At 40.7% G+C, this 24,157-nt stretch overlaps 1 protein-coding gene across 1 annotated transcript in view; it reads right to left on the reverse strand.

The window, feature by feature from the left end:
- Positions 1–1,447: 1,447 nt before the first annotated feature.
- The window catches only part of FOXO1 (forkhead box O1), a 95,290-nt gene continuing 72,580 nt past the window's right edge, over positions 1,448–24,157 (reverse strand). The window contains exons 2-3 of the mRNA XM_084634938.1: positions 2,568–3,924; positions 1,448–2,126 (exon numbers count right to left, since the gene is read on the reverse strand). Coding sequence (XP_084491064.1) covers positions 2,581–3,924 — 1,344 coding nt within the window. The 3' untranslated portion in view covers positions 1,448–2,126; positions 2,568–2,580. The remainder of the gene's footprint in view (positions 2,127–2,567; positions 3,925–24,157) is intronic.

Consider the following 24,157-nt stretch of genomic DNA (forward strand, 5'->3'; position numbering starts at 1 on the left):
TGGCACATAGAGGTCAAATAATTATATGACTCAGTACTTCACTTACTCTAGTCAATTGCCATTGGAAAGCAAAAATTTTGCACATGCACCAAAAAGGAGGCTCTTTGGAAACTGGTCCCAGAGTCTTCTGCTCGTGCCATGGCCAAGAGCTGTGATCACATTTCAGATATCATTAATAGGGAAGTTATTAGACAAATGCAGGCTGTTTTAGTGATATGCCAGCACTGAGCACACACTGTAATTAATATCAAGAACTTTTTTATGTTGTGTTTGTTAATCTTCAATCTCCTGGCACATCCCACAAATGATCTGGAGAATGACGATGGAGAAGATGGGAGCTAAATTGGGATTATAATCACTTTCCAGTTATGGATCACTTGAAAATAGTACAGCAGAAAAATTCATTTCCATCCCTGGGCCTATTGTAAAAATTGCAAATATTGTAAGTGCAGAATAAAAATCCTCAGTTTTTTGGTTGGTTTTTGTTTTTTTAATAAACAATGTGCAGTAATCAGTGGCAGGCAGGCAGGTTTACCTCCCCTTTCATCCCTCAAAACACAATTTAACTATGTAAATACAGCAAATATTTACCAAGTAAAGGCCCAATCCTGTAAACCCTGCTATGGGCCCAATTGCCTAAAAGTAAAGGTTTGCAGGACCAAAGCCTTAGTAACTAAAGCTATCCCTTCTCCCTAAAACTCTTGTGTTTATGTAACTTCGCTATTTCACTAATCTTCCCCACCCCCAGAAATGGAGAACAAATATGTCCTTGCCCTGAAATGTTATATAATGCAAGTTTTATCCCCCATGTAGTTTTATAGTAGCACTTTCAAACCCCCTAAAATAGAGTGCGATAATAAAAATGCTGACAGACCCTAAAACTAATGCTAAATACAAATGGAAATTCTGTCATTAACTTTATTAAAATATGAACATTCTTAAAACAAAGATCCTGCTTTTGAGTCCACAAACATTATGAGACCTCCATGAAATAAATACAACATGAAGCATTGTACAAGCATCTAACAATGAATACTTAACACTTTGTGGTAGTCAGAGTTAAAATGGTAATAGAAGCTGATGAAGTTTCTAAAAATGCATATATAAAACCGATTAAATATTTCCTAAACATGAAACGGAAAGTGTCTGTCTATACACATCACTCTTCTGCCAAAAAATATGGGACAGAAATGTTCTGAATGCAAGGTACTCAGTAAGCTTTTTTCTTTCTTTAGTAGCACTCTAAGGTGCTAAGCAAATATATAAAAATGTTCACTTCATCCAGTTAAAATACTGTATAAATGAAGGTTATGAATGCTGCCAGATTTTAGATTCTGTAAATTTTTTTTAGGTAGGCTATATAACAAAGTAAACTTTAATTATAAGAACAAAATAGCTTTATAACTATTCCAAATATTCTCTCAAGTCCAACAATACCATTCATTAATCTGGAAATCAGACCCACAAATATTTTTGCATAAATTTACATAATAAAAAGATCGGTAACATACCAATTGGTATATAATCTATTGTTTGTTTTGAACATTGACTATTCAATGACCTTATCTGGAACTTATTTACCAGGCCTCTGTTTTCTCATATGGAATGTGTATCAATTTTAACAAACACAAGGCAGTTCATACAGCTGCAAAACAATGTCCACAGTTGTCTCAATTCATCAGTTCAACAGAACACGGGTAACTTCAATAAAAGTTAAACTTACTCAGGGCATGAGACCACCACAGTATTACAAGAAGTTTATAGGTTTTTTTTGGACCAAACAGATATTTTTTTAAAAAATAATTCTCCATCTACAGCTCATACTGTACAAAAACTGAAAGCACAACATGATGCAAAAGTATTTTCTGTGATTATATGGTGTAGTGAATTTGGCACTTCAGAATAATGAAATTTCCAATGGCACAGTTCTTATCTACAGCAGCACATAACCTGCAAACACTGGGCAAACATCCTGTACAGGAAAAGTCTGTTTGCTGCCAATTTTGACAAAAGGAAAAAATGAGAACAGTTTTATCAAGAAAACTAAAAGAGGGGCGAAGGACATCTTTGGACTACTTTTCTCGGTTCCTGTTGTCAGACAAGTCTGAAGAGCTTTAAACTGTAGCCTAGGGGAAAAAAACAGAAAAAACACAGTGAAACAAAATACAAAATTAATGTTCACAAAAAAGCAAAAGAGATAGAATACGTGCTCCAAATAGCTCTAAGTCAGACAAGAATGAAAACTTCCACTTTATTGTTATTTTTTTATATTTATATTTATATTTATATTTTAATACTACTGGCTAGATGTCCAAAACTACTACTCTACCTGTCCAAATAAATGCTAGAAGTCTGTATTAGGTATCCTCATTGCATATGCGTAAGTGTAAAGTAATTTACAACCCATTAAAAAAGCTAGCAAGTTAGACAACAGTTAGATGGTAGATGCAGGCACATGACACTGCAAACCATTAAAGCTTTAAGCAATTCCAAATCTGTTAAAGCCTGTACTTTTCCTTTAAACTCATTTTCAGATTTTTTTTTTTTAAAATAGTATGAGAATTTACCTTGCACTAACTCCTAGCCCGACACCCAGCTATGTGTGGTGGTCTTCACACTGTGTGGAAAACTTTGGTTAGGCAACACACTGTCAAAGTTAAAATCTAATGTTTCTCCATCCATAAGGTCATTACGAATAATTGACTCCATGTCACAGTCCAACCGTTCAATTAACATGTCATCTAAGTCACTGGGAAGCTTCTCCTGATGGAGAGAAACAATTCCCACTCTTCCATAGCCATTGCAACTGTTAACAGCAGCATAAGGGTTCATTGTATTCATATGCATTGGGTGACTCATAGGCACTTGTAATGAAGTTTTCACCGTGGACAAACGATTTAAACCTGAAGTATGTGACATGGCATTCACTGTGTGTGACAAGGCACGACCATTAACTGCAACTGTTGGCTGATTACGTCCTTGGTGTGGGTGGGCATTGGGAGTCATCATCTTGTTGTGGGATGGTTGATTACCATATGTTGACATCACTGAATCTGAGACCATCAGCACATTTTGGCCCAATACTCTACCACTAGGTTGAGAAACACCAGTATCTACTGATGCCAAGATATCATTGTGCGGAGGAGAATCAGAAGTTAGTAACTCCTTCAGGAGTCCTGCAGGACAGTTATATTGGCTGATCGTTCCATAGCTTGATTTACTGTCTTGAAGAGTTTGCATAGGCATCTGGGGCAAAGAGTTCATGCCAGCTTGAGCATATGTAAATTTTCGGTAGTCTGGATTTGGTGAACCTATACTTGTGGTTGGTGATGCAAATGAATAACCTGGTGTTTGCTGCATCATTGTCGCTGGAGAAGACTGGGTCGATACAGTCAGTGATGTACTAGGTGACAACAGGTTGAGATTATCCAAAAGATTCTCCATATTTTCAGAATTGCTCATCTCTGAAAGGCTGGGTAGAGTAGAAGCCATTTTGGTTGCTGATGAAGGATATACCATAGAGTGCACATCCCCATCTCCAAGGTCATCTTGTTCTGGCAAGATTGGAGAAAGTCTTCCACTAATTGTACTAGCATTAGAGCTAGTTCTAGGTCTAAAGGTACTCCAGTTATCAAAGTCATCATTACTGTGAGAGTTGGGGCTTGCAGGCCACTTTGAAAACTGTGATCCTGGGCTGTCTCCATTTCCTTCTTGGCCTGACTGAAGGGCTGCCTTTTTCTTGGCAGCTCTTCCTCTGCTTTTCGCAAACTTGCTGTTGTTGTCCATGGATGCTGCTCTTCTCCTAGGTGACTTTCCACTCTTTCCTCCTTCAGGGTTGAGCATCCACCAAGAACTTTTTCCTGTTCCCTCATTCTGCACCCTGATAAACTTGCTGTGCAGCGACAGGTTATGACGAATTGAATTCTGAAAGATAAAATATGGGATAAGAAAAGGGCCAGTTCTCTTTATCTCAACATGTAACATTTAAATGAGCAAGCCATTCTGATGCTACTTGTGTGAAAGATGCTATAAAAATAACTATGACTGAATTACTGTACAAAACACCAAAAACTTAACTGCTGTACCCAGTATCTTTTTTGGAAAAGGAATATTTTGCTTAATACCATTAATGTAACCTATCTTTCAAATTGCGCATCAAACCTCATCTGATAAACACAACCAGGGGCACTACTAGCAGGTTCTGCTAGAAATCCTTATTTACATGATTTTAACTCCTTCACTGGAGAAACGAAAAATCCCTTCAATTTTTCATTTAGTTTGAAAACTTAAGTGGAACGGTAAAGCTTGGAAGGGTGCTAATTTAGAAAGATATGTATTGGTTCAAAACTGGCTTGAACAAGTTAGCCATGCTTTGTCATATAATTTATCATATGGTTTAATTGCATTTGACATGATAAAAAGAAGAAATTGGCATGTGCCAGAGGCATCAATTTGAAACATGATAAGAGGACACCAAAACCAGAAAAATTCACTGAAGAACTGGTTCTCAACTTGATTGTATGAGTCCCTGCTAAAGTGTAGCCTGCGTTTAGGCAATTTTATTAAACAAATGGATTTTTTAACCCAGTACATGAGGAACTGTTCCATTTCTATCTCTCTCTCTCATCACACATGCTACCCTGCAGTAATATCACAGCTTCAGGAGGGTTACTTCTAAACAAAGAAGATTTGAATAATTATACTTTTGTGACAAAATATTTATTAACACGACAAACGGTTTATTCACCAGTTCAAAAATTTACCCTTTATAAAAACTCCTAAATGCAGGCCTCATACGAGACTGGATTCATTATAATCAAGTTGTAAAAACCTATTTTTCTGTAATATTTCTTTTTTATTTTAAATAAAACTCAAAAATTATGCTAAAACATGGGATTGCTGTAAGACAGCAACTACAAGAAAATCCAGAGTTTATTAATATTAATGTTGTTGATAGCACTTTAAAGCTAAAGCATGACCCAGCCTCAAGAATACAATCACGTAAGCCCCAACCTGCAAACACACACAAGTAGTCCCCGTTGAACTCTCTGAGCCTATTCACATGCATAAGTAATTTCAGGATCAGGTCCCAAGTTAAACAGATAAAAATTGCAATTGCTAAACAATGAGGAAAGAGCGAAGACAAACAGCAGAGAGGAAATATGACTCATGGAGAGTTAAACTTCATCCTTAAAACCATCTTTTTCTCCTTGAACATTTTAGTATGTGAAATTAACCATTCTAATACCCAAAGGCACAAGAGTTAAAGGATGACTGTACCTCTGCAAAGAGAAGACACTGCTCATATCTTCACCAGAGCCACTGGAGCTTCTAGCCACCTTCTGAGACATGAATGGCTTCAGAAAAGCCACTGACCCCAGGAGATCCACAGCCAGCCAGAGAACACTCTGAAATCTCATGCCATTGATAAGCAATTTTGCATAGCCTAGCCCAAGGCCCCCATTCCTGCTGAAGGCAAGAAAGGGGCAGCATGTCTGCCTAAACGTTCCTGGTATTATTCCTCAAGTACATGAGCCAAGATCAAAGGGGACCGAACCATCAGGCAGGAACCCAATAACTGAGGATCCCACATGAGGAATAGGGGACAGCATCCCCAAAAGACCGTCCTCATGCTAAGGCCATCTGACAACTGGACACTGGTCGGTGGAGGACAGACAAGTCTCCAGATGCACTTTCTCCAGTTCTGACCAACCCAGGGAGCTTTTTCCCCCTCCATATGCTGCTGCAGGGCCACAGCTCTGTTGTTACAATTGTGGTCTACCCCCAGTTGTGAGTTCAATGGTCAGAAACTGGGTGAAAGCTCAAAATGTTATACTACCTACAACAGTGAGTATTGACAGAAAGGGTATGAAGAGATGCAGGAAAACTGGATTAGTGCAAATTAGTGGGCCTATCAATCAGACCCAAGAACTGTCATGACTTTCAAACAGGAGAATGGAACTGGAAAATGATGGATCAAAATTAGTGTGCTGGAAATTAGGCCTAATTGGTGGGCAAAATAAGATCTGAGAAGATGGCTTATTCCACCCATCACCCCCTTTTGAGGTACTTAGGGATTAAAATGGCAAAATGGACTCCTTGTGGATTCCTCAGGAAAGGCTGGCAGGCCTCTGCTTCACTCAAGAGACTGTGCCCGTCTCTGGTGAGCCGCAAGGGTCATTTTGACACTCAGACCTCAGGACACGAGTTGGAACACCTGACCACCACTGCTGGACCAGCGAGAACTATGGATTGATATATATGAGATTCTGCTCTGTCCTTCCTTCCCTTGTGTGTTCCTTTCTGTCCTCCTATCCTCTCTCTCCCTCAGCTTTTCAACTGCACCAGCATAATGGAATAAGATGGCCCATCCAGTCCTTACCAGTCTGAGGAGGACTGGTGAAAGAGGAACCTGACCGGGGCAGCCAGCAGGGAAGCAAGCAAGCAAGCAAGCCAGGGTCTAGAGCAAGAGCGGTCATGAGTGGCCTGACAGCTCAAAGCATCTACCTGTGACTGACCAGCCACCTCAAGTCATAAGAACATCAACAAAAAGCCACAGTCCTCCACCATTACTATCTCTTCTTTCCCCCTTGTTTCTGGTTTGTCAAACACAGGAAAAGTAACCACCAGTCACAGGGTCAACTCAGCATTTTACAGCAGAACTAACCCTTTCTTCCCCACAAAGGATTATTTCACAAAATAAGAGACTAACCAGTATCTTCTCTCTGAAAAAGGAACTTTTAATCACAATGAATCTCACTGAGTTATGCCAAACAACTTCATTTCCAAAATGCTTTATGTTTCATTTTTGATTCTCTGTCTCTCTCATGTATTCTAATCAATATAGTTCTAAATCCTGGTGTGACATTTCTAATGTGTTTGCCACAGGACTAACCAGGCTGATGTCTCTGCACTCAAAACCCTGAGACATTTAAAAGTGCTTAGTGTTATACACTGACAGGGCCATGTTAACACCTTCGCCTCTTTGGGCCCACTTGTTCCTCTGAAATTAATACAACCACCCTTTCCTCAAAGCTACCATCACTCAACTAATGAGTACATCTCACTGCCTGTACCAACACCCAGATGGAAGAAGTTAGCTTGCTGACTTGGTTGAGACCAGAGAAGGCAACTAGAGTATTGTCTCTCAACCATCTGAAGTCTCTAGCTGCTATGGGACCTGTCAGAGGATTCTCTTTGTGAGGAGGGGCTCTGCCACATGTGGAGATGAGCAGATATTGATGTCCCAGCTCTGCGACACCAATCTCTTTTTAGTCCACCTCCTGGGGCCACAGAAAACAGTTTAAGGAGGGTGGCCTGTTCTTCTGTTCTGTCTAAAGGAGAAAGGGTAGCAATACCTTCCTGACAATGGCTCTAGCAACTTGGGGCATCTCAAGGGGCACATTGTCCCTCTTTTTCCATGCAATGGTGGCAGAGGCAGATCTATACCCAGATGGAGATACAAAATGCAGCCAGCAAGTCAGCAGTGGCAGGCTCCTCTCCCACGCTAGCTACTGAAGATGCTTTCAGGGTCAGGTACACTGAAGATCTTCAAGACTTCAAAAACAAAGCTAAGAGTATCTGCCAAAGGCTCTGCTGCAAATGTGAGCTGCCTCACTGCTGCAGGGAATCTAGAAGAATTTTAGAAACAAAAAAAGTTTAAAATTGTCTTTTTAAAAGGTAAAAAGTAATACAATTAAAAAAATACATATCAATATTAAGGCCAGAATTTCCACCCTCCATTGTGAAGGGGATGTTTTTGTTTGTTTGAAACAGGCTCTCTAATATGAAATAGTTAGAATGGGGATATGCCCTTCTTTGGCATACTACATGTTTCATCTCTGATCCGAGGATACGTACTCTAGTTAGAACAGTGGGGATCACCATTTTTTATTCTCATATAAGGGCCTGACCCTGTTAGGTGATAATACTGCCTGTTGATGCTGTGTACCTCTTAACCACCATCATATTTGCTGGGAGTTTAGGGCTCTCAGTACCTTGCTGTACCCAGATCGAATGCCCTTCTCTTCACCACACCTGGCATCTTAGCTATTGGCTACAAGCCAATGAGGGCCAAAACACAACTCCTGTGGAGGACCAAATGTCACTCTTTGGTCAACCATGAAGTTCACTGTTGCCCCTTCTACAGGCTGAACTCACTCCATCTGAAGCACTCTTGAGTGGCAACAACTCAATGTTAAAAGAAAATTATTCTGCAAGGCTGTTGATTAAAAGCCTCCTGCACTAGTTCATTTTTATTGTATTTTGTAAACATACTCCACCTTGGCACAGATTTAGTGTTTACTATTAAAAAAAAAGTATCAAACACACAAAACATTAGGCCATACAAATGTGTTAAATATTTAAGAAATTACTGCAATTCCTTAGTCATCAAAAGTGTCATAAACGGGTATTAGTGTACTGAGGACATTTGAGGTCACTCTTTGAGTAACAAAGCTGTCTCCTAACTTTGCCAACAATAAAAAAAAATTTTCCTAACAGGAAAAAGTTTGCAGCACAGAGCTTGTTACATAAATTCCTGTTTTTCACACAGCCAGCAGGACATTAAAGAAGCTATGATTTACTAACTTGGAAAAAGTGTTGAAGAGGTAAATCTTGTGAAAATATGCATGGCTGTTAAAGTGATGTTGTGTCTACAGACCTTTGCCAGACACAAACATGAGTGATAAAAAGTGTAGTTTCAGCAATGGAACTTGGCAGCATGATGAGCAAGTGTGGTTGCAAGATTCAGAGGCATTCGTTTCCGAACCACCAGCCAAGCGCCAACGTGTAGCTTTTTTTGCTGCGGATCACTTAAAAACTGTTCTTTAAAATTTAATTTGAAGTCAACCCTTTAAACTGGATTTGAAAGCCATGAAATGCAAATTGTATTTAAACTGATTTTAATGCGCACAAGCAAAGCATGTCAGTTAAATTTCAAAGCATGCAAGCTGGAATTTTATCAAAAGCTAATTATGAATATGGTAGGACTGCTGCCACCTGTGGGGTGGTCCTTGGGATTGATTCTATATCTTTGATCCTAAAAGAAAGTTAATGAAGTCTCCAGTTCTATTTGACCTTTGAAAAAAAAAACTGGCTCTGCTGTATTTCAGTATAGACTATGGTTTATGACTGCTTGCTATTATTTACTTATCTGAGAGTCAGAATGTACCACTGTAATTAACAAATACAGTACTGACTTTGTAATTAGCAAATAATATATAATCAATTTTAGGAGGACCCGTGGAAGCTATTTGTTTCTGTCAATGCACAAATTTTTCAGCTATAAATTTACTTCAACTAATTTTAAAATGAGGTAAAAATCTCTCAATCCCCACCACCCCTTTTCCCTGTGACACAGTGACTTCAGCTGCTAATATACTGAATTTAAGGCAAGGATATAAATGTATTAAAAAAACAAGCAATCCAAAATTAATTGGCAGATGTCTGAAAACTATAGCTTTCTTCATTTTCCAGACTTCTCTAAAGGGAGAATACCCTTTTTTTTTGGGGGGGGGGGGGTAGATTTCACACTGTTTACAAAGTAAATTGTTCTCTGAAGTCATATTTTTGGTTAACTGTGTGGAGCAAGGGACATTTGAGAAAACATCTCCACTGCAGTATATCCAGATTAATAAATATGGACAAGAGAAATATGTACAATTAGGTTGGTTTTATTTTCTTCATACCGAAAGATGATGCAAACATGGGACTGAGAAGTAGGAAAGAGAGGTAACTTACCCTACAATAACTATGGTTCTTCAAGATGTTGTCAATGTGCACCCCACTATAGCCACGCATGCACCTCGTGCATCAGATCGAAGTGTTTTGAATAGCACTGCCCGTTAGAGCTGTGCATGCACCCTCTGCCTCCTCGTGATATCTTACAAGTCCATAACTGGTAGGGCAGCCACAATCCTTCCTCAGTTCCCTCACAACTGTCAGTGGCCTGGCCTGGCCAAGAATGTCGCTGGGGAGAGTGTTCTCTTCCTGTTGCTAGAGTGTACTGGAGATTGGCTGCTAGAAGAATGTGAAGGGCAAACCCCAATACATCCTGTAGGGCCCCAGCAACATGCCATAAGGATGTGGCAGACTTGTTAGATATTAGATAGTCAATGCCATTCCTGATTGGGCAGCAGCAGCAGGCCCCTGAGGGAGAGCCCGCTGGCCTTTCAGTGGTGTCTCCTATGGATCTCAGATGAGAGGATTCTTTGCTCAAAAGGATGAGAGTACATATACCCTGGTGATGGAGGGAAAGAGTAGATTTCCTCTTGAGGTGGCACTAAGGTATATGGTGCTCTCAGTACCAGGATCTTCACTGGTACCAGTAAGTGCCTCTGTATCAAAACACAATCCTGGTTCTTGTAGGGGCACACCAAGTAGCTGTGGTTCAGGTGTAAGTGTGGATGCTGCATCCTTGGATCACTGGTACTGGGGTTGGTGTTGGAGGCATTTTTCCTGTCCTGCAGACCACTATGTATCAGCAGCTCTCCATGCCACCTGGGGCTTAGTGGTTCTCTCTCGTGAGGCCTTAAGAAGATTGACCATGCGTGAAGGCACTGAGCGACACCTGGATTCTTTGCCTCTGTGTTCACAGTCTTCTCTCTTGGTGCTGGACTTCAGTAGCGGAGCGGTCAGCATCTGCTTTGGTGCTGGTGTCATTGCTAATGCTGGTCTTCGGTGTCATGTCTGCCAGGTTGGAAGCTGGACAAAGCTGGTTTGTCCAGTACCAGGCCTCTGGTGACTCTCTCTTCTCCATGTGAAGAAACCCCACAAATTGTTCCAGGAGATGAAGCTTTTGGTGGCATTGGAACAATTTTTATAGTGATTGTGCTGAGAGCCATTGAACCAAATTGTAAACCCTGCATATGATGGAAACCACGTCAAGTCAGGGGGTGCTGCCGCCATCACCCCTAGTTTCAGCAACCTTGTATCAACCTCACATCTTGCGACTTACACGTTCTCACTGTGAACACCAGGCAGACTGAGCATCTACTCATTATATGGGACTCTCCTAGACAAAAAAAGGCATCTGCTGAGCTCATTTTGCACTGGGATTAATCTGTCACAGGAAGGCAGGGCTTGGAGCCCACATGCTTACGATTTGCTAGGTTGAGGTGTCTTACACAGAAAGTCTTATGGAAGCGTGGGGGAGCCTGACAACCTAATTTTTAGTCCAGACAGATCAAATTCATTCGCAGCAGTTCTTCACAGATGAAACGAAAGAGTTTTGAAGGAGTTTGGGAAGATGTAGTTGAGGCTACAGACTAGCAAGTTGCACACTTGCTGGCCTATGTGTCGCTGCCGTGGGTAGTACGAAGGAACTGAGGGTCACAGCTGCCCTTCCCTTTAGGCCCTCCTACAGAAGCAAAAGGAGGCAGAGAGCGCATGAACCCCCAATAGGCATTGCTCTTCAAAAGACTGATCTCGCACGCACATACACCTACAGCGGGATCCACATTGACACTCTACAAAGAGCTTCAGATGTCTATTTCCACATCTGCCACTAACTCACTGGGGGGCATTGGGCAGGTAACATAGAAACCTCTTTATCTCCGTTTTCCGATTTGTAAAACTGGGTTGATAACATTTTCCTATTTGCCTCACAGGGGGTGAGGAAAGGATCAAAGCAAACACTCTAGAACTGTAAAACGTTATATAAGCGTTAAGTATTACAGTAATGATATAGAATGTACACACATGCAAATACAGAGAAAGGAATAGTAATGCACCCATTCCAAACTCATGCTGATATAACCCTGCTATCGCGTCACACTTACGTATTTCTATTTCTAATAGGGACAAAGCCACTCGCAATGTATGTAGATCATCTAAATAAGTGCAAATTAAACCTTTATAACTATTCTTTGTATAAAAAGGATTCCCAGCTTCATGCTTGAGTGTAATAAGAATATATTGTGCACTATGTACATAATACTTGCTAATATATCATTTTACTTTTAATGGGAATAAGTTTGTGCTGGAGGAAATGTAACATAGGACAATCAGAATTATTTGCAGTGAAAAGCACAGTAACGATCACCAGAGACATTTGTGAGATATAGAAAGGCAGTCCCTCCATTAAAAAATTCAGCCTACATTAAGATTTAAAATTAAATTTTGTGCAGCTACCATCAACACAACTACGTGGGGAAAATACCAACAAATACTACAGTGTGGTAACTGTTGAAGATTCAGTTAAAGAAAATTAATCTTTGATTGGATGCAGGATCTGAACTGGATACTTTATATAAACAATAGACTTTGCTGAGAATTGAGAGTCAAAATACTGAACTAGGATATAAATAAAAACAGACTACAAAAGATTCTGAGATTTGCAGACTAGCTGTGAAGGATGACACTATATATTAATAAAGTAACAGAATAATGATCCAGTGCCAGAATCCCTAGAAATCATTTAAAATATTATTCCACAACTATAAGGGGTGTGGCTTTTTTGTTTTGTTTTTCCAGACAGCAGGAATGATTACAATCACTCAGACAAAAATGTTAATACTAATTTCCTGTTTAACAGACAGTCTATTTCACCTTTGCCACACTCTCCAGTTACACCCAAGTCATCACAAATAGACAGTGTGGCACTGTTTACAGAAAATTTTTTTTTAAAGGTAGCTTAACTGAAGTGTTTTAGCTCTAATTAACATGCAGAAGTTCTCATGTGAACTAAATATATCAATTCTATTTGACAACAGAGGACTCTTAAAATACTATAAACACCCTCCCACCCAGAAGATGCAAGAGAGTGGGAGTCTAGTCTTAATGTATGCCCATAAAATGAGAAATATATTGACATCTGAAAATAAAATGTAATTACCTTGTCTTTATTATGTTAGGCTAAGTTAACACTGGGAGGGCTTTCAGGGAAGGAAAATCATAGAGATTAAAAAATAGTCCATCACATTAGGGCTTTGGGAATAAACTGCTAGAAAAATACAAGTCTTTGTTTGGGCACCCATATTAGGTGAAAGGTAACTACCCAGGATAAAGACTGATGTAGTAGCTTGTCATCTCTCTCTCTGTAGAGATAAAGCCTGTCCCCAGTTGGGGGTCTTCCTTAGGCTGCTTTGGCTGGAAGTCAAACATTTTGTTTTGAGGTCAATGAAGACTGACCTGAAAATTCTCCTTTATTGAAGAATCTGGCACTCCTGAGCCTTGTACCATCTGCCTCTGTGGAACTGGTTATCCCTTCTGCTGTACCTTGTGGAGAAAGAGCTATGAAAAGACTCTTCGATCTTATAAAGCAGCTGGTGCTCCCTCTTGTGCTGCCTAGAGGGTTGGAGTGTCTTTTTATTCTTATTGGAGGACTCGGTCATTATCTTGTCCATTGACTCACCAAGCAACTTTCTTGTTTTCCTGCATGTGTATTTTCCTGCATGTCATAGTTCCATTTATGGAGCCATATACACCTACAAGATACCATGTGGTACCCTACCACTCTAGACAAAAAGAAAGGAGTCTCTATGTATGCATCTGATGTATGAGACACCAAATAATTGCCTGAGTGGGTCTCAGTTGGTGGGTGGTCTTAGCTCATAGAAACAATCCATCCAGTAGCACCCATCTCTGCCAACTACGTGGATGTCGATGATGCTCTTGGGGACGCTAACGTGGACTCAGTTTCCTCTCAGGAATAAGTCCCCCCTATCCTGCCTGTGGAGTCCTTCGGAAGGAAATCTCCTTCATTAGGAATTGTTGTTTCCTTTACTAAGGATAAGGTTCCTTAGGTAGGGTGACCACATGTGAATTACATTGGTGAACACTGCAGATCCTTTTGTAGCATGTCTACTGCAGCATTCAGGTTACTAGTTCCCACTGTGATCAGATGACATCCTCCAGAGCCAAGTGGACAGGACAATAAAAGTCCTAGTTTGATAAAGCATTTCCTCATTTTGTGCCTGCCTTCTCTCCAGAGCCAGGTCTCCAAGTGACCTGGGGTAGAAGAGAACCAGAGGCACAAGACAAGATGTGCAGGATAAACCGAGTCAGACAATTAGCCCTCTTCCCACACAGTCTTTCAGTTAAGAGGCTTTGGGGGGGAGGGTGTTATATGTGGGGACTTCAGTGCTTGGAATTGGTGGAATTTGCACATTAGGAAAATGGATTCATTGGGTTTTTTTCTATTGAGCCCAGATTGGGGTGGCCTACAAATCTTCTTTGGAGGCTTATGCGTTTTTCCCCATAGAACATGGCACTTTACTTTCATAGGATCATAGACTCTCTGGGCTCGAAGGGACCTCAGGAGGTCATCTAGTCCAAACCGCTGCTCAAAGCAGGACGAATCCCCAATTTTTGCCCCAGATCCCTAAATGGCCCCCTCAAGGATTGAACTCACAACCCTGGGTTTAGCAGGCCAATGCTCAAACCACTGAGCTATCCCTCCCCCACACTTTGGGCCCACTGTGGACCTGTTGAAGAGGAGAAGGGAACAGATCTAAGATGCACCCAATCATCTGTGAGGGGATCCCTCCATGTCTCAGACTTGGCCATTTCTTCCTTTCTGGGGCTTCTTTCAGCACAGTCTCTCTGGACAGTACCTGGTCCTGGGAGAGAATGGGCCGTCTCCCCTGTGGTCAGACATATGGAAGCAGCAGTCCCTAAAAGGATTAGACTCCATATTTAGAAAATTGCCTGATTGGTGGGAAAGCTGAAGTCCGAAAGATGAAACGTCCAGGGGAAAAAAAAACACAGATGGGCCAAACCAGGGTACATGTGTTGGGTGCCTCCTGGTCTCATCACAGCTTTGTTAGGGTGGGACTGATGCTAGGATCTGGCAGACCTGCAGTCTACAGCAGTGGCTGGCTGACCATGCCATCTCTGTTGGCTTCACAAGGTCCTTCAATCCTTTGTCCATCTTCAGAGCACTGTCTTCCCTACACCAAGTCAGCCACGTTCCGCTGTTGTCTGTGAACTCCCTTGTTGAAAGGGACTATGTTCACTGTGCCTTGGCCAGAATCGCAGAAGCACAAATATCCACTGTATTACTGGCGAAGTGCAATAAGAGCTAGATTTTTTCCCTTGAGGAAGTTAGCTAAGCATACATACAGGTGAGAAGCCAGATTACACTACCAGTATTCTGGGCAACAATAAGGTATGCTGATGCAATTGTAGTTTGGATTGTCAGAGTCGGATACTTGTTTTAAGTGGACACAGAACTGATGGTTGATAGCTATGCATCTTAATATTACTGCCATCATCTTTGAGACTGCCTTTGAGATGTGTTTAGCTTGCAGTTCTTCTGTGTGAGAAACATTAATATCCGTCACTGCTTGTTTTTATGACATCTGTTTGTATAACATTGTGATGCTCTGTAAGGCTTGTGGAAAAAAGTGTTTATATCACTGACTCTAAACAATGTTACTCTAAGGAACGTTTATAAGGGTTCAATGGACATTATTCAGAGGAGGCAGAATATTATTGGTCAAAGCTAGCCTTGGCAAGCAAGCAGAGGGCAGAAAAACTAGAAGATAATGTTTCTTCTCCCTATTTTGGAGAAGGTGGAATCTCATGACTCCATTAATGTAGGTTATACAGCACCCAGTAAACGGGAAACAAATTTACTGGTTTAATTCAAATTCCACATTAACACAGAAGTGCCTCTGCAAGCAAAGATCACTTAACTTTAGTTTTTGCTTTTACTTTCCCTCCTTCCCCCACAACCCTTCACAAAAACAAAACAAAAACAAACAAAAACCCCACCTTTTAGTTTAAAAAATTATTACTATGAGAATTTAAACACAAAATGTCAGGACGCTCAAGGATCTCACAAAGTTAATTAAAATGCAACTTAACTGATAAAAGTATTAATAATTGCAAACGGTAACATAAAATACTATGTGCGCTCAAGCTGGACAAAGCTAATGTGGCCTGGGTTCCTTTCCTTGTGCACTTCTTGAATGTGTGCACACAAGTACAGGAGAACAGTGTACACATGCACATGCCACACACACAGATATCACTTCACCCACCTCCGGAATGAAATGCAACTACAGCAGCTGTTGAACAGCTGATAGCAACACTAGGCCTACCAAAAACATCTTGACAATCGTGTGCTGTGACCACTGCTTTTCATGCTGACCAGTATTGTCTCGTTATTTCCTTGTGCTCCCCTTGTCCAGTTATTGTATCCATCTATTGTCTTTTATCTTGTACTTAGACTGTCATCTCCTCAGTGCAGGCACTGTGTTTATGTTGCATTTGTACAGTGCCTAGCACAGTGGGGCCCTGGTCTAAGACTGGGTATCCTAGGCACTATTGACCACGACCACCACCACCACCTCCTCACTCTAAGTCAGGAAGAGAACACTGCTTTATGCAACTGAATCTGCAAGAGGAAACAGACTGAACAGAAACAGGTATATAACCAGGACACGGGCCAACACCCTATTCTTGCAAAAACCACCATAGCATGTTTAATATCCGGAGGTAGTCAGGATATCAGTCTTCAGCTTCATATAAAAGAAAGCACCTCCAACACTGCAGAATCCAACACCCAACTGGAGCAGCGATTCAAAGCAAAGACAACCACCTTACCCAAAACACCAACACTGCAACCTGCAGTTTTGTGTATTTCTCCTGAAGGTCTCCCATAAAGTTATTGACTGGGCCTAATCTCAAGGTGGTATGGATACAAACCATGGACATTCTTTAAGACCAAAGTACCCAGCTGTTAAATCTATGCCTTTTTCTGTTTACTTATTTAAAAATTTATACATGACAACAGTCTAACTTTTAAAGCAAATTGTGAGCTTTGCTGTAAGATTCATATTCCAACTGCCATGTTTGAGCCTTGAGCAAAATATTTTTCCCCTTACCATTTAAGCCAGCATATTATACATTTCTGAAACAGTTTTAATGAAAATACTAACAAACAGTTAAAAGGCATCTTAACAACCCAAAAGACTAGTTGTTTTTTGTTTTGTTTTTTAAATATAAAGGCACACGTGTCAAGGCCTTACAACTTCATCCCCTTCTGGTAGCTATTTCTTTTAAGGATTCCAATTTTGTTTTTCTCTTTTGTATATTTAAACTAGATATTTAATAAAGAGTTTAAAAGATAGCCAAATGGTGATACAAGATCTCTTCAAAGAGATAATTCATACATTGATTTGTTTGGAATGCGATACACTCGCTTTTAAAATTTAGAACCTTAGATTATCAAAATGTTATCTATAAGAACTGCCATTTGCAACAGCTTCCAAGATGCTGGAGGATATTTTAAGGCCTAGTTGAATCTCTTAAAAATAAACTTGAAAGAAAAAAAGGAATGCAAGTTTTCTGTAGCTTTAGTTTTTAATATTACTTATACAATCACATCTAAAGGTAAACTACTGTTTATAGAGTTACTGTAGCAATTTTCCACTACTGTATCATTAGTTTACCCGTGCACAATGTTTACGAACAAGTTCATAACCAAGCATTCATTGAACAGCTGGAAGAAAAAGGGCCATAGATTAAGGTCCATGATTTGCTTATTTTATTATTTTTAATTTAAAAGATTTGGGGAACGTTTCCAAATTTGTCTTGCTTTTAAAATAAAAAATAAGAAGTTCCCCCCAGGAATGCAGAGTGTTTTCAGACATTTTGTTGGTTGATCATTCATACATTCATAAATTATTTGCAGTATTTGGCAGGCCATACCTCTTCTGTTTTAAAATGTTTATTTTTGTTCCTTTAGGTTATTGTTTAGGCCTGGTCATACATCTCTCAGGTTGTTGTGAACAGCAAAAAAGGAAATAAGCGGTATCTGAATGTTTTTACAGTGGGATATAACCTAGTGGTTAAGCAGCAATACAATGCCTGCCTATTCAATAGGAACAAGGGTGAAGATAGTAATATTAACTAGAAAGTGTCAGTTTGTAACACTAAGAAAGCAGAGTTCTAAGAAATATTTGAATACATAGTACACACAGAATATATGTATGCATGCACCTACACGTACTGCACATGTACCTTTAACAATGTTCAAGCTGGTGAAATCACTGTCTTAATGCAATGCTGCTTTGCAGACACGTCTCCACTACACTTCCCACTACCTTCTTTTGCAACAACTAAACACCGTTTAAAGCCATTTATTTTTCATTACTTGGCTCCCAAAGATGGTATTATAACAACAGGCACTTTTTATTAACACTGGAGAACAAAATAATTATGTACTCTAGATCTATTTTAAAAAAAAATCAAAGTACAAAAAAGCAACTGGATATAGCTGAGTAGAGTAAACTGTGCTTTGGTATCACTGGAAATAAATGTCTTCTTATGGGTCAAGTTGGAACTGATAGGTATGCCTACCGGTATTCTACCCCTAAAGTTACAGTGTTCACACCCAGTGCTGCTAAATTCTTGTTCATACCACAGAAAATCTGTAGGTCAGTTTTAGGGAAAAAATATCAATTGCATATGGGTTTCATGTGGATTTGCAGAGTAAAGAGCGTTCCCAATTTAGTTACTATTTTCAAGGATAAACACTCAAATCGGGTTGTTTAAAGGAAGGAGACAGAGTTTTCCAGCTTTTTCTGTCGTTTGATTATGAAACAAGAGGAACATAAAGATTGGCAAATCACCTATAAAGAGAGGGATAACCTTCCAGTCACCAGAATACAAAATAATGGGGAAGACCCCTCCAACTTCATTAAATGCTTTGCTTTAGTCAGTTTTGAGGGAAGCAAGATTTCTCCAAAACTCTCAGAAATCAGTTCCAAAATAATAATAAAAAATACATATCACTTAAGAGGCCACACAGCAAGAAGGCAAGACACTAGTTTCATCTAAGGTACACAAACCTGCTTTTGTTGGTTAAGAGAACAGGAGGTGAAGATCCTGATTTAAAAACCAAACAAAACCAAACAAACAAACCTTATGTTTGGATCATCTCAATTTGAGCCTCAAAAAACACATTTGCTGGGAAGAAACAGGTTTTTCTGCTATTTCATTTGACAACCATTTGACTCCCCAAATTGAAGGACTCTATAGCCTACCAAAATGAACTTTTTCTGGAAATCTACTGATTAAATCACAGCAGAGTATGGATATCCAAAAATACCCTTCTTTTGGAACTGGAACACATTCAACTAGCTTGCTCAATTCATCTAATACTTTTGGCACAGCAGAGAGCATAAAAGCTTGTTATAAAGCATGCAAGAAGTTAGCTAGATAAAACAATGGAAAACCTTTGTGAGGGAGCAAGCCCTTGCATGCAGATTAATAAGACGATATAATAAATCTTTTCCATCTCTAAATTTTATGATGTTACATAACCTCTAATAACTAGTGATCAGAGATTTGACTGGGTCAAATTATTAGCAACAGGGGAATAAGTTTTCCTATGGATATTGTCACCTGCATCTATTCATGAGGGTTTTTGGGGCTACATAGGGTAGTTCTAACATCCATCTTTGCCTCCGCTCCACCCCAATTTTCTAGGCATATTAAACTGGAGAGAGCAACATTAGAAGAATCTTTGGAACATAGCAATTAACACGCCAGATCATACCAATGTCCAACTAGATCAAGTATCCTGTGTCTGACACGGCCAGTACCAGATGCTTTAAAAGGGTACTAAAAACACCATGGTGGATACTCTATGGAGTAATCTTTTGTCCACAGAAGTAGTATTATTCCTAATTTTCATTAGTTAGTAGTTGTCTTATGCTCTGAAGCATGAAACTTTATATCCCGTTTAAAAAAAATACTTAAATCAAGGAAAAACTATGAGAATAACAATCTTGTGAGATGGGTCCTGTAGAAGAGCTATTTTTAAAGATTCAGTCTTTTTCAAAAGGCTGTGAGAAGGCTGATTTAAATGAGAATGACGTGGAATCTGCTAGCCAAAGCCTTAGCCCTTCTGTACTACAAGTTACCACAAAAGAAGCCATGCTGCCTTTTAATAGTGTAAAAATGCCAAATGATAATGTAACCCACACACCTCCTGGGTGTGGTGTTCTGTCCCATCTAGTGGCACAGAGACCACATAGAGAGATTAATGAGTTTCCTCTACAGCCTTAGCTATGAGCCAGCTGGCTTTTAGCTCATGCGGTAGAGGCTCATGCACTAAGCTCCAGAGGTTCCAGGTTCGATCCTGCCCACCGATGACTTGGATCTTTCAGCATTACATACAACACTTGAGTGTTGTGCCAAAGGATACAGCAGCATTCAAATCTAACTCTAAGTTTATTGTTGCACTTGGCTTACATTGTTTCTTGTGTTTGGCTTACATTTTTACACAGTAGATTCACTGTGCACAGATACCTTAAGGGTGGGGGAGACTAAATTTACACCTCTGTCTTGCCTTCTTCTTTGCCAGCCTCCCCATCCTCTGCCTCAAATGAGGCACTTAGAATGGAGGAGCTTAGCTCCCCGGCACGCTTCTCTCCAATTATTGCTCCTGTACCATCAAATCCAGAATCCCACGTATCCATATTGCCAATCCCAAGCATTCAAAAAATCATATTTTAAAAAATAGAATGGGGGGGTACTTGCATTCTGTTTTTTGAGCTTTTATGAATTGTTCACACTAACTTTTCTTTGCAACCACCAGGTCTAGAAATTTACTTTATTACAATGGAAGCAAGATTCTCATGTAGTCAAATGATTTCAGGAGCTGGGGCTTTAGGAAAAACACCTAACAAAACATTGTTAGGCTCACACTAACATCATGGAAGCTGGCAACATTGCTTAGGGCTTCCCCAGGAAGGCAGACGACAGTGAGAGGAGGGCATGAAAGGCCCCTGTATAGCTGGTTTGAGGGAGGGGAAAGGCAGCATTAAACTTAATGCCAGTACATCATATAAGGAGGTCTTGAGATATCAGGGTCAAAGTTTCTTAAAAACCTTGTTCCAGAAGGACATCTGAATGATTTTCTAAGAAGAATTTTAGCATCCCTACATTTACTCTGCTGACTAAGACTACAGAAGGCTGATCTATCAGTAGCAATCCCTAGGGCTTATTTTGAAAAGACATAAGGTAATATCTTTTATTGGACCAGCTTCCAATGGTGAGCTTCACTCAGGTCTCTTCTTCAGGTCTGAAACTCAAAAGCATGTCTCTTTCACTAGGAGCAGCTGGTCCAATAAGAGACATTACTTCACCCACCTTGTCTCTCTCATATCCTGGGACACGCATGGCTACAACAACGCTGCAAACAGTGGAAGATATCTTATTTCAAAAACATATTTTAAACTAAAAGCTAGAAACATCAGCATCTCTCACCCATTTTAGTCACTTTTGCTAACTTCTTTGAATTGGAGAATCCTTCAAGGAGCATTTAAAAGAAAGCACATGATTAAAAAAAACTTTTAAGGCTACACATTCAGCCTTTGGGAGAGTTTTGGAGAAACGTTTAATCTCAGTTTCAATATTGTTCCAGTTAAATCAATTTCTGTATGGTTTGGCTGACTAATGTGGACGATGCGAAGCCATGTTTAAACCATATTTAGATTCCTTTCACCTTATAAACAAACTTCTCAGAGACCCAGTTACAATATGCCCGTCTCCTAGCATGATTAAAGGTATAATTCAACCTTGTAATGCAGCTGAGACCTAATTTTTAAATGGCCCCTCAACCTGTGTTACTGCCTAGGTTTGAGACAATTTGGGGATATCATTAGGTACTATGAAAAAAGGATTTTAAACATGCACGTGAACTATCACATTTTAATTAGGCCCCCGACAATGGTTTTTAAATCAGTACAGACATCCCTTTAGCATCTCTCTAGCTTACAGGCTACAGAATGGTTTTAACCATTTGACTTCATCCACATTTTTTCTTCTTTACACTAGAAGCCAGTACAGTAAGAACCATGTTTACACTATGTTTGAACACTGTTTCCAAACTTTGCTAAAGGGTCAGTGTGGGAAAACAAGCTTAAACCAGATTTATTTTAGTGAGCATTGCTGCGTTAAGATGTCAATGTAGTGGTGAGTTGCCTATCAATAGATACTTGAAAACTGTTACGGAGTATGTCAAAAAATAAAGCAAAGAAGTTAAGAGTCTAGCACTACAAAAGGTGCACCAGAAGCGTGCAAATGTGCATTTGAGAACTGTGCTTTTGAGGACTTTTGACTTTCAGTAAAAGCTGTACGTTTGTCAGGAGTTTCACAAAAAAATGTGAAAGGGACCGTTTGCAATGAAAAACAGAATAGTTTTACTAAAAATTTGAACACAAACTTTCCAGCTTCTGAATTTTTGTCTGTTTACTGCACAAACACAGAGGAAAGTGTGGGAGATGCAGTGACTGAGCTTGCTGAGGAATGGACAAGAGTTCTGGAGATAGGTGGGAAATGGAGTACTGGCTGCGACCCGCAGACTTGGCTTAAGAGAAAAGGAACCCAACTCTCCTCATATAAAAACATTATTTTCTTAGATCAGAAGAGAGCAAAGACCTGTTCCCTTTCTACCAAATTCTTGTAGTTTCTTGTTCCTCTCTTCCTAGTGCTGTTCTCTGTGATCTAGTCTGCAGGACAGGGTCCTTGTTACAGCTGCCTCAAAAGGATGAAACCATTCAAAAATTGAGAATTTAAATTTAGAAAGGGACAGCTTAGAGAACATAGTAACAACTAGCAAACAATACTGCTTTTGCAGGGTCAAGGCACATAAAGGGCACAGACCCATTCTCCTAAACGCCTCTCCCTCTTCTCACTTCTGATAGGCTTCATTCCCACTCAGGGCAAGCAAATCTATGACTAGAGCTGTTTCTGTAGAGACGCTTGATAGACTTTAAAGTCTGAGATACTATAAAGCAGTGGTTTCAGAGTAGCAGCTGTGTTAGTCTGTATTCGCAAAAAGAAAAGGAGTACTTGTGGCACCTTAGAGACTAACAAATGCATCCAATGAAGTGAGCTGTAGCTCACGAAAGCTTATGCTCAAATAAATTTGTTAGTCTCTAAGGTGCCACAAGTACTCCTTTTCTTTTTGTAAAGCAGTGGTCACCTCCCAGTCAATCGCAATCTTCGGAGGCGTAGTGTGGCTGCCACTAAGAGGCTCCCTGCCTGCCCTAGCCCCATGCTGCTCCCAGAAGCAGCCAGCACAGCCCCAGGGTATGGGGGGCAGGGGTCTCCCTCCACACGCTGCTCCTACCTGCAAATACCACCACTGCAGCTCCCACTGGCCAGGAACGGGGAGCTGTGGCAAATGGGAGCTGCCGGGGCGGTGCTTACAGAGAGGGGCAGCACGCAGAGCCACATGCCACCTGCCCCCCAGGGGCCGCAGGGGTGCATTGGCCCTTCCAGGAGAGGCGTGGAGCCGGGGTAGGCAGGGAGCCTGCCTTAGCGGCAGTCATGCTGCACCACCAACCGGGAGCCGTCGGAGGTAAGTGCTGCCTCATGGGAGGCCACACCCTCAACACCCAGCCCTGAGCCCCCTCCTGGAGCCAGTACCCCAAAACCCCTCCTGCATCCCAACCTCTAACCCCAGCCCTGACCGCCCTCCTGCACCCCAACACTCTGCCCCAGGCTCAGCCCAGAGCCCCCTCCCACACTGTGAACCCCTCAGCCCCAGCCCAGAGCCCGCATCCCCTCCCGAACCCCCTGCCCCAGCCAGTGAAAGTGAGTGAGGGTCGGGGAGAATGAGCAATGGAGGGAGGGGGGAATGGAGTGAGTGGAGCAGGGCTTTTGGGAAGGGACGGGGTAGATCCTGGGTTGCCCTTACATTGAAAAAGTGATCTTGGGCGTAGAAAAGGTTGGAGACCGCTGCTGTAAAGTGTCACAGCAGACAAAGGAAGATTCTAAATTAGGAAATATTCCTGACAAATTTTAATGTCTCACACTACCAAACATTCCAATTATTTATAAGGGAAAGATGCATGTGATAGCCATTCCGATGCCTCGCTCCCTCGTAAAGAGGAAAAGCTCATTTCCGCTACAACCTGCTCCATGGAAAAGACAGGCAACTGTGAAGGAGGTGCTTGATATAAAAGCAATGTAACAACAACAACAACAAGAAGGCGGCCTTTTAATTTGTATTAACATCTGAGAACATGCCACTCAGTGCTACAGTGTGTATAACTGACTTCAGTGTTCCTCCTTTGAAGCAATCTTAAAATTCACTTTTGCTACAGCCGTAGTTTTAAATAATTTTTGACTATTGATATATGTTGAATTTTTGACCAAGTAGTTATCTTTTGAGTCCAGGAATTTTTCAACA

The sequence above is a fragment of the Lepidochelys olivacea genome, assembly GCF_965140295.1.
Source record: "Lepidochelys olivacea isolate rLepOli2 genome assembly, chromosome: 1".
NCBI classification, from domain to species: domain Eukaryota; kingdom Metazoa; phylum Chordata; order Testudines; family Cheloniidae; genus Lepidochelys; species Lepidochelys olivacea.